The sequence below is a fragment of the Trachemys scripta genome, chromosome 17, assembly GCF_013100865.1.
Source record: "Trachemys scripta elegans isolate TJP31775 chromosome 17, CAS_Tse_1.0, whole genome shotgun sequence".
NCBI lineage: Eukaryota > Metazoa > Chordata > Testudines > Emydidae > Trachemys > Trachemys scripta.
The window spans coordinates 2363610-2378208 of record NC_048314.1 but is presented as its reverse complement, the minus strand read 5'-3'; the positions used below and the strand labels follow the sequence as shown (position 1 = coordinate 2378208).

General features: G+C 47.8%; 1 protein-coding gene across 1 annotated transcript in view; it reads right to left on the bottom strand.

Moving 5' to 3' along the window:
- Positions 1-5730: 5730 nt before the first annotated feature.
- LOC117867185 (cholesterol 7-desaturase-like) overlaps positions 5731-14599 on the bottom strand; it is a 49975-nt gene continuing 41106 nt past the window's right edge. Inside the window, exons 4-7 of the mRNA XM_034752011.1 lie at positions 14457-14582; positions 13980-14099; positions 9617-9793; positions 5731-6566 (exon numbers count right to left, since the gene is read on the bottom strand). Coding sequence (XP_034607902.1) covers positions 6405-6566; positions 9617-9793; positions 13980-14099; positions 14457-14582 — 585 coding nt within the window. The 3' untranslated portion in view covers positions 5731-6404. The remainder of the gene's footprint in view (positions 6567-9616; positions 9794-13979; positions 14100-14456; positions 14583-14599) is intronic.

Genomic DNA, 14599 nt, shown 5'->3' with positions numbered 1-14599 from the left:
ACCCACCAATTTTTCCCCGTGGGTGCTCCAGCCCCGGAGCACCCATGGAGTCAGCGCTTATGGTCAGGGATGGTCTAGGTTTTCTTGGCCTTGCTTCAGCAAAGGAGGCTGGACCTATTGTTGTGTTGAGTTCCCTTCTAGCCCTACATTTCTATGGTTCATATGTCATTCAAATTGAAGTTCCGCACTATCTCACAGCTTTTTTCCTACACATTACACCTAGGTGCATAAGATCCCTAGTGTGATTTGGTGGTCAGTACTTGAGTCCTGCATGGGACCAGGATCCCATGGGTCTCGCAGGACTTGCTGACATAATAGCAGGAGCGAGTGGAAGTGGGTATTGCGGGGCAGGATGGATCCCGCACAGGACTCTAGTCTGTAGCAAACACCAACTAATACCCCATTTTGTGCTTTATCTGTTAGGACATTGATCCATAACATTCAAGATAATTTCCTTCTGAGTTATCAGTGCTTCGGAAACAGGCAATGCCATTTTTGACATAGAGTGATACTCTCCTTCCCCTTTTCCCCACTTGATCCTTTGTAAATAGGTTATAATAACACTGCTCTACAGCCCAAATGCTTCTGAAATAAATGTAGTCAAACTTTACTAATTCTGGGTCACTGAGAACGAAAATTATGCTTAAAATTGTTGATTGGCTCTAGTTTTCAAGATATGCTATTGGGTCAGTATATACGACCCTTGACTTGAGAATGGCAAAGGATAAGTGAGTTATAAAGGGAAGGGATCTCAATTTAAACCAGAAATGACTAAAATACATCTTTGACTGGATCTATGAATAAATCTATGACTGGGTTTGGACAGTACTTGCTTTTTAGGCAAAACAATGAATGATGCAATCTGAAGCTGGTATTGCGTCATACATGATCTGAATTGCATCATGTTATTCCTAGAAGTCATGGATGATGCAATCATAACGAAGCTTACATCACTCTACTGAACAAATTTCCCTATATCAGCTCTAGAAATCATACAGTGTCGTGCTCTCTTATTTGTCAGTGTTTGATTTTGCAAAGGGACACATTTCTGTTTAGCCAAAGTGAGCAGAGATGCCTCGTACTTGTGTGAACAGTGCAGATAACTTCTGCTATGTTTGTGGTGAAGTGACTTTTGCATCACAAAAGCGCAATATAACCACTATGGTTAAGAAAGCGTATCACCTTTATTTTGGCTGCAAAATTGGAGATCAGAACAAGAGGTGGGCCCCACACATATGCTGCAACACTTGTGCAACAAATCTTCGCCAGTGGTTGAACAGGAAAAGGAAATCTATGCCTTTTGCAGTGCCAATGATTTGGAGAGAACCAACAGATCATACCAGCAATTGTTACTTCTGCATGGTGCCTCCAGTTGGGAAAGGTGTGTCAAAGAAGAAAAAGTGGACTGTGAATAGGACTAAACTATGTACATAATAGTTATTTGCCTTTTGTTTCATAATAAATTTTATTTATATAACCCTTTTGCTGATTTTTAAAGTGTTACATAAACAGGACAGGTGAAATATTATCATGTAAAGCAACCATAAACACATGAAAAGAATTTATGATTAAAACTCTACTATCTACACAATATACATAGATATAAAATGTAAAAACTTAAATATCTTAGAAACAGTAGCCAATAAGTTGTTTTAATTGTCATATTTGAATTCAGCACATCAAAATACATAATAAATAGCACATTTTATCTCTGAAGCAGTCGACTTCTCAAAAACTGTAGACCAGTGTAATTGATTTTAACATTCCAGTTGTGTAAATCATCCCACCATGCTTCAGTAATACCAACTAGATCAAATTAATGCCCATAAAAACTCCTAACTTTGGTATATAGGCAATTAAAGAATTTCTCTTCTTCATTTCCTTTGGTTCCTTGATTAATTTTGTTCTCAACATCTTGATTTTGCGCTAATTCAGTGCTCAGATCTTCCCTTCTTTTACAATCCCATTTTGTTATTAGTTTAATGCCCACCCAACTACTCTAGCCAGCCTGTCCCCAAGAAGACTGGTTCCCCCTTCTGTTGAAGTGGATGCCATCCAAACAATACAGTTACCTCCCCTTGTAGAAGATGGACCAATGTTCCACAAAACCAAAACCCTCCACCACTTACTTAGCTAGCGGTTCACTTCCAGAATCTTCTGCCTTTGCTTGCGGGACCAGAAGGATCTCAAAGAAGTTTGCTTGGACATTCTCGTTCTTCAGTCAAATATCCTGCAACACAGTGTCATTAGTGCCAGTATGAACCATCACCAATGGATCCTTTCCAGTCGACTTCAGAAGCCTATCTAATCTTTTCGTGATGGCTCCAGGAAGGCAGCACACTGTCCTGTGGTCCACCTATCCCTTGAAGAATGTTCTTTCGGTTCTTCTGCGTACTGAATCCCCAACAAGGATTGTCTATCTTCCTTGGACTGTTGGAGAACTCTTTGTGAGCAAGCTTGATTTGCTTACAGCTGCCATCCAGAGGTGTGTCCCATACAGCTCTCAGTTCCCTTTGACTAGCTGGATCTTGAGAGACATCTTCCACAATTTCCATGTTGAGGGCCAGGTATTGACTGGAAATTTCTAGCTCTGTGAAATTCCTGGTCCTCTTCTCTCTGGTGGCCACAGCCTGCCTATCCTCATCTCTCTCCAGACGTGTAGAATGCTGCTGTGACCACTTGCCTCTGGTGCTTACAAACTGCTCGGCCTCTTCTCTGGATTCCTCTCTCTCAGATTCCTTGGTGGCCAGCTTCTTTTTTCCTTGAACCTGGGATACTTGTGTTTCCCAAACCTGGCTGTCTAGGAACTCCTCAGCTCCTCAGATTCTCAGCAGTGTCTCGCCTTGCCCCTCCAATCCAAGAATAGTCTCCTCCAGCACAACTAACTACTTGCAATTCATGCACATGAAGTCCTTTCTGGTTTCAGACGGAAAAGAAAACATGGCACATCTGTTGCAGGTCACCACCACTATTCCATTGCTGGCCATCATGGAATCACATGAAGAGCTGAACCTGGAAGGAAAACCTCTCACATTTCCTCTCTCAACTTCCTCCAGAACACTCCTGTGAGCTGCCTCTGTTCATGGCTCTTGAGTTCACCTGGCAAGTGACTTTTTATACCAAGCCTTCCTGCTTAGATCAGCTCAGCTCCACCCCTCACCATCATGGAGTGATTAACCACTCAGAGCCTTCAAAGAGCTGAGCTGTTCAGAGCTCCAAGGGTCAGAGCCTCTGGACCTTTACCAAGGCACCAACAAACAGCCTGAGTAAGCAATGGAGAGAGGTTCTATGTCTACTCTGCAGTTATACACCCATGGCTGGGCAGTCCCAGGTGACTTGGGCTAAGGGACTATTTAACTGCAGTATAGATGTTCAGATTCGCACTGGAGCCTGGACGCTAGGACCCTGCGCCCGAACGTCTACATTGCAATTAAACAGCCCCTTAACCTGAGCCCCGCAAGCCTGAGTCAGCTGGCATAGGCCAGCCACGGGTGTCTAATTGCAGTGTAGACATACCCTGAGGGTACATAGCCCATACAGAGAGAGCAAACAAACAACCCACAAACACACCCCTCACCAGAAAGTCTACAGCTACGCCCTCTGAAACTATCCCGTTAGCTGCCTCCGTTTGCAAAAGACTTTTATGGGTAACCTCTGGTAAGTTTTTAGCATGCACCTAGCATTTTTTATTGTTTTTACATATTTTTCTCTCTAATGCTTTTACCTTAAGACTAAATGGGCTTGCTTAGGAAGAGCTGGGTGGTAACTTGTAACTGCTGGCAATACACTGGTCATAGCCCTTGGAGAGAAAGCAAAGAGCAGGTGCTGGCTGTTAGGCAGAGGTGGATTAAGATTTCATGGGCTCTAGGCCTGAGCAAGTTGGGGGTCCCCTCCTCACACCTTCCACCTGCAGTCTCGCCTCCTATTCCACCCTTTCCGCCTGAAGCCCCACCCAGAGCCCCACACCACTCTGCCCCTTCCCCCCACTTGTCCCATCCATCTGGGATGACTGGGCCCAGACTCAACTCCCAATACTTTTCCATGAACCAGAGCATGAAAAGCTTCCAGGCCTTCCATGTGCAGCATATCTGCAGCACGGGTTCCCAAGGAAGTTGCTGTGATAATCTTGTCCAAGCTCAGTGGCAGCAACCTCTGCCTGGTAGCCTTTAAGGGCCTTCACAACATCCTCTGGCAAGGGGTTCCACAGGTTGACTATGCATTATGTGAAAAAATATTTCCTTTTGTTTGTGTTAAACCTGCTGCCTATTAATTTCATGTGGTGACCCCTAGTTCCTGTGTAATGTGAAGGAGTAAATAACACTTCCTTATTCACTTTCTCCACACCAGTCATGATTTTATAGACCTCTATCATATCCCCCCTTAGTCGTCTCTTTTCCAAACTTCATCCACCCCAAGGAAGCCCTAGGTAAAGTTCAGCTGAGTGCTGCTAGTTTAAAAAGCAGAGAGTTCTTCCCAGGACCTCTGGAGAATGACGAGTCATGTAACACTTTGTATATTTTTATTCTATCCATTTTTATGAAACCTTTGTAATATAAAAATAGTAACTATAAAGAGTCTACCAGTAAAGGCAAGGATCAAAACAAAAGCCCATTTCACGTTGTAGAAAGAATTTTCACCAACGAGATGAAACTGGTGCCACTTGTGAACACTTCTCTGGGTGATGTGTGAGCCAAAGAAGAACTCAGCCCCCTACAATTAGCCTGCTCCTGGTACCACCCAGAAGTAATTCTTCCAAGACGTATTTAATTCTTGTAACCCCTTTGTGGCACCCATCCCTATTAGTACAAGCTCAGTCACACCAGAGAGCCAGACATTTGCCGGGGTTAACTAGCCGATTTGACGTTGCTATGCCATGTAGTACAGGCCTGCTTCAGCATTTAGGTGATAAGCGACCCCATGCCATGGCGATTCTATGGCTGTAGCCCCCATCGCAGACAATGAAGTAAATACTACCTGTACTGGGGCGGATTGGCCGCCCACAGACCCGGAAGGAGAGGAGCCACTCCCCCCAACGGACCACACAATCCCCTCGAGACTATGACGTTAAGGGACTAGTTTAAGCAGTTCACACAGTAACAAGTGTGGGACTAGAGAAACTCCTGGGAAGGAAAGGCCTCTGGCTCACTGGTTAACATTGTTTTATGGTTCAGTGCAAAAACAAAAGGCTCAGTAAAGTGCAGAATTTACGAGATACATGCAGGCAGGTTCGCAGAATGCTTTGTAACCCCCTTCTTTTGTTTGGCACAAGCCATCTGGATAGCAGACGACGTCAATCAGCTTCAGCACGGTGCGGCCTAGCTTGGAAGCTCCCACCAGTTCTGTGCGCTGTACGGTGGTTTTTGATGGCTATGAGCACAGAGTAACTACATTACAGTCTGATCACCAAATTCTGCCCTGACTTACCTGGAGCAAACAGGAGTCTAGAGGTTGTAAGTCAAGGCAGAAGTTGGTCCATCTATTTATACTACTAAGGAACAAAGCACAATGGAAATTAGAGCAGTTTTTAGCCAGACCAGCAGAGATCAGTTTTCATACACATCCTAAATGCTGATTGCACAGTATGGCAGCACTCTCTGCACTTGCCCCAGATGAGGACATCGCTTTCTAAACACGTCCTTGCTGGTGTTCAGTCCGTTGTTACTATCCACATACACATTACTCCAGGAGGAACTAATCTTTGCACAAAAAGTTTGGTTTTTACATTCTAAGACAATCCGGAAAATTACTTCCCATCTTCATTAGCTGCTATACGTCCATTAAGATCTGTTCAGGAGCTGATAAACTCCTTGGTAAAACTCCGGTAGAAATCCATCAGGGACCATCTATAGCCAGCCCTGACCACTGCTGTTGCTCCCTTGCGAGTTTCTAAGTACATTAGCAAGAGAACAGACCATCTGCTCCTTAGAGTGACCCTGCCTATTCCTCATCCATGGTAACAATCCAGGTTTGCCATCGTGACGTGCTGTGGGGAGGAGGAACAGATGTCAAATGACCGCTTTGGAGAATAGGAGCATGTGAGCCCTGCAGCACCTAAGGATCAGGGTTTCATGCAATTGTCCCTGAGTAACAAAACCTGCAAAGCATAGACGATTTCTTGAGGGGATTCTGTCAGTCTCGTTTTCCCATTGGAGATGGGGGGGGGGCACCCAGTACTACAGCTCAGTTATGACCGCAAAGCCTACACAACACTTACTAGGTTTGCCCAGCCTTACGTGGCAGACACTACGCTTGGCGAACTAGAGTTTTACTTGTACTGCAGATTCGCCCAACTGGGCCACTGAAAATCCAGAAATGCAGCTTGATTAACTTGCTATGCGCTTGACTGCCCTTCTCATGGGCGAGAAAGGGATGCAGCCATTTGACGTCTTTTGACCACATGGACGTCACCAGTCCACGCCACCCTTTTGGAAAGTGAATCTAGTGCTGTTCTCACTGTAGAATTGAGCAAACCAGCGTCTGTGCCTTTGGATCGCGGAATCTTCTTTTACCAGCAGTGGTTTAGACAGATATTGCTTGTTGTTCCAGATCATGATATCACGTTCAAACTGGGGGCAGAAGAAACAGAATCACTGTAAATACATGGAACTTTGAACTAGGGGCTCATTCATGCTACCAAGCCACTGGTGATGCTACCAGTACCACACATTAGTGTTTCTAGCGATCCCACGGGCTCTGAAGCAAGCTCAAGTATTCAGCTTTTGCTGGCACTGTGTTTTGAGTGTTTATTAGCCACAGAGAACATAAGAACGGCCCTACTGGGTCAGACCAAAGGTCCATCTAGCCCAGTATCCTGTCAGGTGCCCCAGAGGGAATGAACAGAGCAGGTAATCATCAAGTGATCTATCCCCTGTCGCTCATTCCCAGCTTCTGGCAAACAGAGGCTAGGGACACCATCCCTGCCCATCCTGGCTAATAGCCTTTGATGGACCTTTCCTCCATGAACTTATCTAGTTCTTTTTTGAATCCTGTTATAGTCTTGGCCTTCACAACATCCTCTGGCAAGGAGTTCCACAGGTTGACTGTGCGTTGTGTGAAGCATCCACATTAACTCCCTGCATCCTCACCAGACAAGCTTGGGGGAACTTCAGGGATTCATAGGGCTCCTTGCTGCTCAATTTTCTTTATCAAAATCCTTTTTTGGGTTCACCTGGGATCTTTCAACATTTCTGTTATCCTGGAGGCATCGCCCCTTAGCACTGTTCAAGGTTTAGGAGAAGAGTTTATTTTTAGCACCTCTCATAGGCTCCAGGTGCTGAACAATAGCATTTACCTTTCCAGACTAAATATTTTACCACCAAGCTGGTGTGGGGCTAATCTAGCCATGTATGGGGCCTTTTAACAACTCTGCAATACACCGTATGTATCCATCCACAGGAACCGCAGAAGGGTACAAGGCCTCTGGCAGCCCAAAATGGGAGGCCTTTTCTAAGAGCTGCTTCCCTCATGATAGAAAATACCCTGAAAGCAGTGCCTTCCCTTTAAGATAGAGGATGATCCAAGTCAAGGGTTTGAGCTTGTCAGGCGGGTAGCAGGAGCTCGCTGGGAGAGGCACACTCATGTCTAGGCTCCTAACTCTTTAGGGTAAGACTCATAACTTAAATTCCACCCAGCCATCAGATTAATGGAGCTCAATTTGCAGTGCAGCCATTGGAGAGACTAGTGTTGCTCATACACCTTAGTAACACATGCAAGGTCTGACGTTTGCACTTGTAGCATGCTTGGACCCTTGACAGATAGGGCTGCTCCCCTCCCCTTGCAGAGCTACCATGGCAAGTCAGACCATACAGGCTCCAGCTTTCATCCAGGGTGCACAACCAGCTGTAAACTGGATCCAGGCCTTGCGGGGAATAAGTCATTGAGGGAATGCCAAGGCCCATTGCTGGCAGGGACTGGCAAGCCTCTGCCAGAGAGGCAGGGCCGGCTCCAGGGTTTTGGCCACCCCAAGCAGCCAAACAAACAAACAAACAAAAAAAGCAATTCCGAGCAGGAGCGAGGGACCGTCTGCCAAATTGCTGCCGAACAGCTGGGTGTGCCGCCCCAAGCACCTGCTTGGTAAGCTGGTGCCTGGAGCAGGCCCTGCAGAGAGGGGGAGTCGCCAGTCCCGCCTAGCTGAGTAGTGCCAAGAGGCTTTCTTGGTGCAGTGTGTGCTGACAGAGGTATGGTGGTCTCAGGAAGGGGCTCTGAGCTCAGGTGGGGTTTTTAGAGGCTACCAAAACTAAATTGGGCTTTTGCCATCCATCACGCACTCTCCACCTGAGAGCACCTTGCTTCCGCCGCCGGTTCCTTCAGCTGCCTCGGATGTTGCGAACCTGAAGCTGCTGTTGAAAGGGCTGCAGGCCCTGGCAGGGTTCTAGTCCCCGGTCAGAGAGGTCCCAGATAGTATCAATGCCCTCTGTCACTGCTCTGGGGGTTGTGAGTAACCAGGGCAATGCAAGATACAGGCATCAAAACACCAGCACGCAGCACCAAGGGTTGTGAAGCCCTGGAAGGAGCTGGTGGAGCCCAAATTACACCCTCAGACCTCCCCTTGCTCAGTAAATGTGATCTGAGGTTGGGGAGGGTCTCCTCTCATCAAGGATTCCCAACAGCAACAAAGCCCAGAAACTGCTATTCTTCTTCTAGCCAGACACCCCTGGGGTCCTTGATACAGGATGCAGGACTTCTGTGGTCATCTAGGCCCTGGCCACTGGCTCAGCTACTGCCAAATATGGTCCTGGGACTAACTGCGAAAGCCGGTGGAAATTTCAGCAAGTGCAGCACGGTGCTGCCTTGCTTGTGAACAAGGCAGGCTAGGACAGTGTGCAATGCCTGGGATCTGCCCCAGCCTGCTCCCCAGTCCCATCTGCAGTGTTGGGTGCCAGATACCTAGTCCCCCCACCCACCCCCCGCCTTCAGCAACAGCTTCCATGAGGCCTTTGGAGGCCAGCTGTAGCTGTCCAGAACATTTTATCTGTCCCAAGGGAGGGGTAGGCACCTAAATCCCATTGGCTTTCAGAGCACCGAGGGGGTGGGGCAAGCCATTCTTGCCTCTGGCCTTCACTCCTGCCACATCTGGAAGCCTAAGCCAGACACACCCAAGAAATGCACCAAGAGGCAGCTTTGCTGCCTGCCAGCTCCTGTGCCTTTAGCATTCAGCCTCCTGGCCTGGCTCCTGCAGCATTACCAAAGGTTGGAGGCACAGGGGAACTAGCACTACTTGTAATCCAAGCCCAGACACTGCAGCCCCGAGTGCCACAGAGAGCAGCTGGTTCCAAGACACCAAGTGGCTTGGCAGTTCTTACAGCAGCCCCCTTCAGAAGCAATTCTTTGGGTACATCTGCACATCGTGATGGGGGGGATAATTCCCATCTTGAGAGACGTCTGTGCACTAGCTCACTCAGACGTGTAGCCTTGGCACGTGCTCTGGGAGGGGCTAGCTGCTCTGAGTACGTACCAGTGTCCTGGACAGGTGCAGACTCAGACGCCCCCCCATGCCCCTGCTGCCGCACTACACTCCAGTTTTAGCACACTGGCTTGATCAGAACTACTGTGGGTAAGTTGCCTCCCGATGGGAGTCACAGCCCAGCTCGCGGTGCAGCCGTACCCTGTGGTTTACCTGAACACACTCCACCTTCAGAATGAATTTGGGGATCACCGCCGGCATGTTTCGCTGGTAATAGATCCTATGGACAACGTGCTGCAGGAGCGGCTCCACTGGCGTCACGCTCTGCAGAATGATCCCACGGCCCAGGAAAGCATGTTCAAAGGTCAGGTAGACCAGCCCCGGCCCCACCTTCAGACAGAGAAGGAAGTCAGCTCATTCCCTTCACTCAGGAAGGCTGGGGGGCGGGGAATAGGGTGACCAGATGTCCCAATTTTATAGGGACAGTCCCAATTTTTGGGGTCTTTTTCTTATATAGGCTCCTATTACCCCCAACCCCGTCCCGATTTTTCACATTTGCTGTCTAGTCACCCTGGGGGGCGGGGGAGAGGAGGGGAATCCTCACTGCCTATGGGCTGAACATATTTCTCCCAGGTCCAGGGGTCACCGCCTGTATTTAGGGGCAGATTCTCTGCCCCGTGTGGTTCTCTTTATGCTGCTCAGGAGGTGCCATCCCCAAGTCCCCAGCGGGGGATGCCCCCAGTCAGGTAGGGGTGGGCATAGCTAACTCCCAGCTCGCCCCATGAAGTCGAGGGCCTGTCTGGGCTGAAAGGGCAGAGACAGAGTGCCCTGGGCCCTTGGGGAACCACAGCAAATGGTTCCAGTTAGTGCAGCCCGAACTGGAGGAGAGAGCCAGGCAGCTGACATTGCTGGCTGGTCTCACCTGCCCACGTCTCTCCCCCAGGACACCCATTGTCTGTTCCTATTCACATACACACTTTTTTCCTAATAGTCACAAGCCTCATAGAATCATAGAATATCAGGGTTGGAAGGGGCCTCAGGAGGTCATCTAGTCCAACGCCCTGCTCAAAGCAGGAGCAATCCCCAGCTAAATCATCCCAGCCAGGGCTTTGTCAAGCTTGACCTTAAAAACCTCCCCCACTGCAACTTGAGACGATTGCTCCTTGTTCTGTCATCTGCTACCACTGAGAACAATCTAGATCCATCCTCTTTGGAACCCCCTTTCAGGTAGTTGAAAGCAGCTATCAAACCCCCCTCATTCTTCTCTTCTGCAGACTAAACAATCCCAGTTCCCTCAGCCTCTCCTCATAAGTCATGTGCTCCAGACCCCTAATCATTTTTGTTGCCTTCTGCTGGACTCTTTCCAATTTTTCCACATCCTTCTTGTAGTGTGGGGCCCAAAACTGGACACAGTATTCCAGATGAGACCTCACCAATGTCGAATAGAGGGAAATGATCACGTCCCTCGATCTGCTGGCAATGCCCCTACTTATACAGCCCAAAATGCCATCAGCCTTCTTGGCAACAAGGGCACACTGCTGACTCATATCCAGCTTCTTGTCCACTGTAATCCCTAGGTCCTTTTCTGCAGAACTGCTGCCTAGCCACTCAGTCCCTAGTCTGTAACAGTGAATGGGATTCTTCCGTCCTAAGTGCAGGACTCTGCACTTGTCCTTGTTGAACCTCATCAGGTTTCTTTTGGCCCAATCCTCTAATTTCTCTAGGTCCCTCTGTATCCTATCCCTACCCTCCAGCATATCTACCACTCCTCCCAGTTTAGTGTCATCTGCGAACTTGCTGAGAGTGCAATCCACGCCCTCCTCCAGATCATCAATGAAGATATTGAACAAAACCGGCCCCAGGACCAAGCCTTGAGCCACAAGTGCCCCTAGCCAGGAGCAAACGCCACGTGCATGGAACAAGGAAGTAGATGAACATAAGGGTTCTGGGTGGGTTGATTTTTCCTGCTTTGTAACAAAGTCCTAAAGATCAATGTAAAGCCCAAACTGGAACCAGGTGCCCAGAATCCTGTGCCTAGAGCCCAACTACACTTCTGGCTCCGAGCCAGCTCTTCTCAGTTGCCCTGCTCCAGGCTTCGCAAGAGCCCGCTCTCTGCCCCTTGGCCTTTGGGCTAGATTAGGAAACGCCAGAGGCTGGGTTGGCCGTCCAGGTGTTGCTAACCATGACAGTCTGGGAGAAAAACTGTGTTTTATACCTGTGTAGGGCCGTTTCCCAGACCCGAGGCCGAGCTCTGTTTAAGCTCAAAAGCTTCTTTCGCTCACCAACAGAAGCTGGTCCAAAAAAAGATATTACCCCCCCACCACCACCACCACTATCTTTCAAAGACATGAGCAGCATTTGCCAAGGGTGTGAGACCCATTTTGATCCCCTTTTCTGCAGGAAGTGCCAAGTGGGATGTACAGCCACTTGTCTTAACACTTGTTAACATTTGCTAAAGAGCTTGTTTCTCAGTCTAGTCAGGGCCATCAGCAAGTCCCTACCGCAAGGCTCTCCTCGCCCTTCCTTGGCTGGGGACGACTGTACCGGCCATTCACCACACTGGGCGCATCGCTCTGCTGCCTAACAGGAAGAGTCCCTCCAGCAAGGCCTCATAAGAGGAGTAAGAATATGAGCCAAGCATTTTAATCAGCAGCTGGCTCTTCCGAGGGTGCCGTTGCCTCCACTAAGGGAAGTCTGCACCCAAACTCCAGGGGTGCATAGAGCCTGTTTGCAATGGAACAGGAGCCTCTTAATAGTGACTCTACCAAGACAAAACGTAAGCTATAGAGCGTTGCAATTAGTGAAGCCTGTGCAGTGTAGCTGGAATAGCTCGTAAGCCTGGAAGCAGTATGGCCAACCCCAACTATTCCCAAATCATGGGTCACCCCCCCCAAGAATCATGAGATTTTTGGGGGGAGTGGGGGTTAAGAAAAAACATTTACATTGAGTTGTTTGGTTGGCCTTGATTTTTGTCCTACACTCCCCCCACCCCAGTGTGTGCATAGACAACAGTCAGTGTTGCCTGCTCTCCCAACTGTATTAAGGAAGGTGATTTTGGCCCACTCTTGTTGGCTCCCTGACAGTGTGTATGGTGCGGGGTTTCCTGCTTCGCCTCAGACCTCAAATTCTAATTATTTCCACCCCAGCCCCCACCTCAATTATCCACGTTGTTCTGCCCCCTCCCCTCCAGGCCCTGCCCCTAGAGCTCCCATCCGTTCTTCCTATATGCATATTTTCTAATCGTTCCCATGGCTCTTTTCTGACCCCTCTCCAATTTATTGAAGTCCTTGAACTGTGGGCACCAGAACTGGACACAGGATTCCAGCAGTGGTGGCACCAGTGCCAAATACAGAGATAAAATCACCTCTCTGTTCCTCCTGGAGATTTCCTCGTTTATATATCCAAGGTTCAGATTAGCCCAGTGTCACCCTGGGAGCTCATGTTCAGCTGATTATCCACCCCCCACCCCCAAATCTTTTCTAGAGTGGCTGCTTCCCGGGATAGAATCTCCCATCCTGTAAGTGTGGCCGACATTTGTTCCTAGATGTGGGACTTGACACTAAAGTGCATATTTTTTGCTTGTGCCCAGCTTGCCAAGCGATTTCAGAGATCTGTCCTCTTCCTTAATTACCACTCCAATGCTTGTGTCTTGTGCAAACTTTATCAGTAATTATATGATTTCTTCCAGGTCACTGATAAAAATGTTAAAGAGAGTAGGGCCAAGAACCAATTCCTGTGGGGCCACACGCCCGTTCGATGAGGAGTCCCCATTTATAATTACATCTGAGACCTAGTTTTGTATTCGTTTGTGCCATGCTGCTTTGTATCATTGCAATTTCTTAATCAAAATGTCACATAATACCAAGTCAAAGGCTTTACAGATGTCTATTAAAGCAGCACTTATCAACCAAACTTGTAATCTCATTAAAAACAAACACGTTAGAAATTTAGCCGTATGGCGTGGAAATCCATCCACTTCATGACAAACAAGACAGGATCTATTTTCCATCTGCTCATGTTGACTGGTATTTATTCCCATCCGTTATAACTTTATTAATCAAGTCCCATCTTAGCCATTCTATTATTTTGCCAAGGATCTAGGTCAGCCTGCGTGGCCTATAATTACTCAGGCGATCCCATTTACCCCTTTTAAATATTGGCACATTAGCTTCTCTTCAGTCCTGTAGAACTTCCCCACTGTTCCATGCAAACCATCAATTTCTTCCATAAGTTTAGACAGAAACAAACCCAGTCACTTTAGGGTTGTTTCTCTTCCTGGTGTTGCTAATGCTTTGCATCTTCAATCCTCAGCACAGAGTTCTCTACATGCATCAGTTCCCCATGGTCGTGTTCTGCCCCTGGAGATATGTATGAAAATGCACAATGTTTGCTTGCGCCCAGCTTACCTCTCTTTTCGCAGACTTGTAACTGTGGCACAGGGAAGTCAAATTACTTAGCTAAAACCTAAGCAAGTTTCTGAGAGAGCCCAGACTACACTTCATTGTGCCCTTTAATGACTAGAACTTCCTTTGTTCCCGGTACTTGTGAGTACTGTTTTGTGACGTGCGTTACCTACCTGTCTGGCTCGAACTGCGAAATCCATCCAGGAGAAGTGCTTTCCAAACACTGTTAGACTGTGTTTAACCATTAACAGGGAACAGTGCTTGTTGGGTTCTGGCTCGGGCTGCCAGTCACCCTAAAAGAGATTGACAAGAAGTGACTCAGTCTAGAGCCATGGGGAAAAGTACAAAACAAGACATACGGGGTAAGGCCGTTGTAGTTTGAGCATGTTGTAGAATATCTGAAGTGAAGGTGGAAAGGGAAGAGGCTGGTCATATTTCTAAGGAGGCATCATACAAGAAAGCATGGCTGGAGGGTTGAGGCCAAGTGAGTGCAAGACAGGAGAAGGGTGCTCAAGCCGACCATAAGGGTGTGTGAGAGGAGAGAAAGGCAAAAGTTATGGAAAACTCTGAAGCAAAGGAAAGCTTGAACTGGACTTGCACGTCAGTGCAGTGACTCTGATGGAATAAATGTGTTCTGTTGATCCTTTTACCTTCCAGCAGTGCTTCATAGACTCCCACAGCTTGGAGTGTGTGTATCTCAGGTCAACTCCACTCATAAAAACTGGTTCGTGCAGAAAAGATAGATGAGCAAAATCTGCAGCATTTTCAGGGATTTCCTGCATGTGGGGAACAG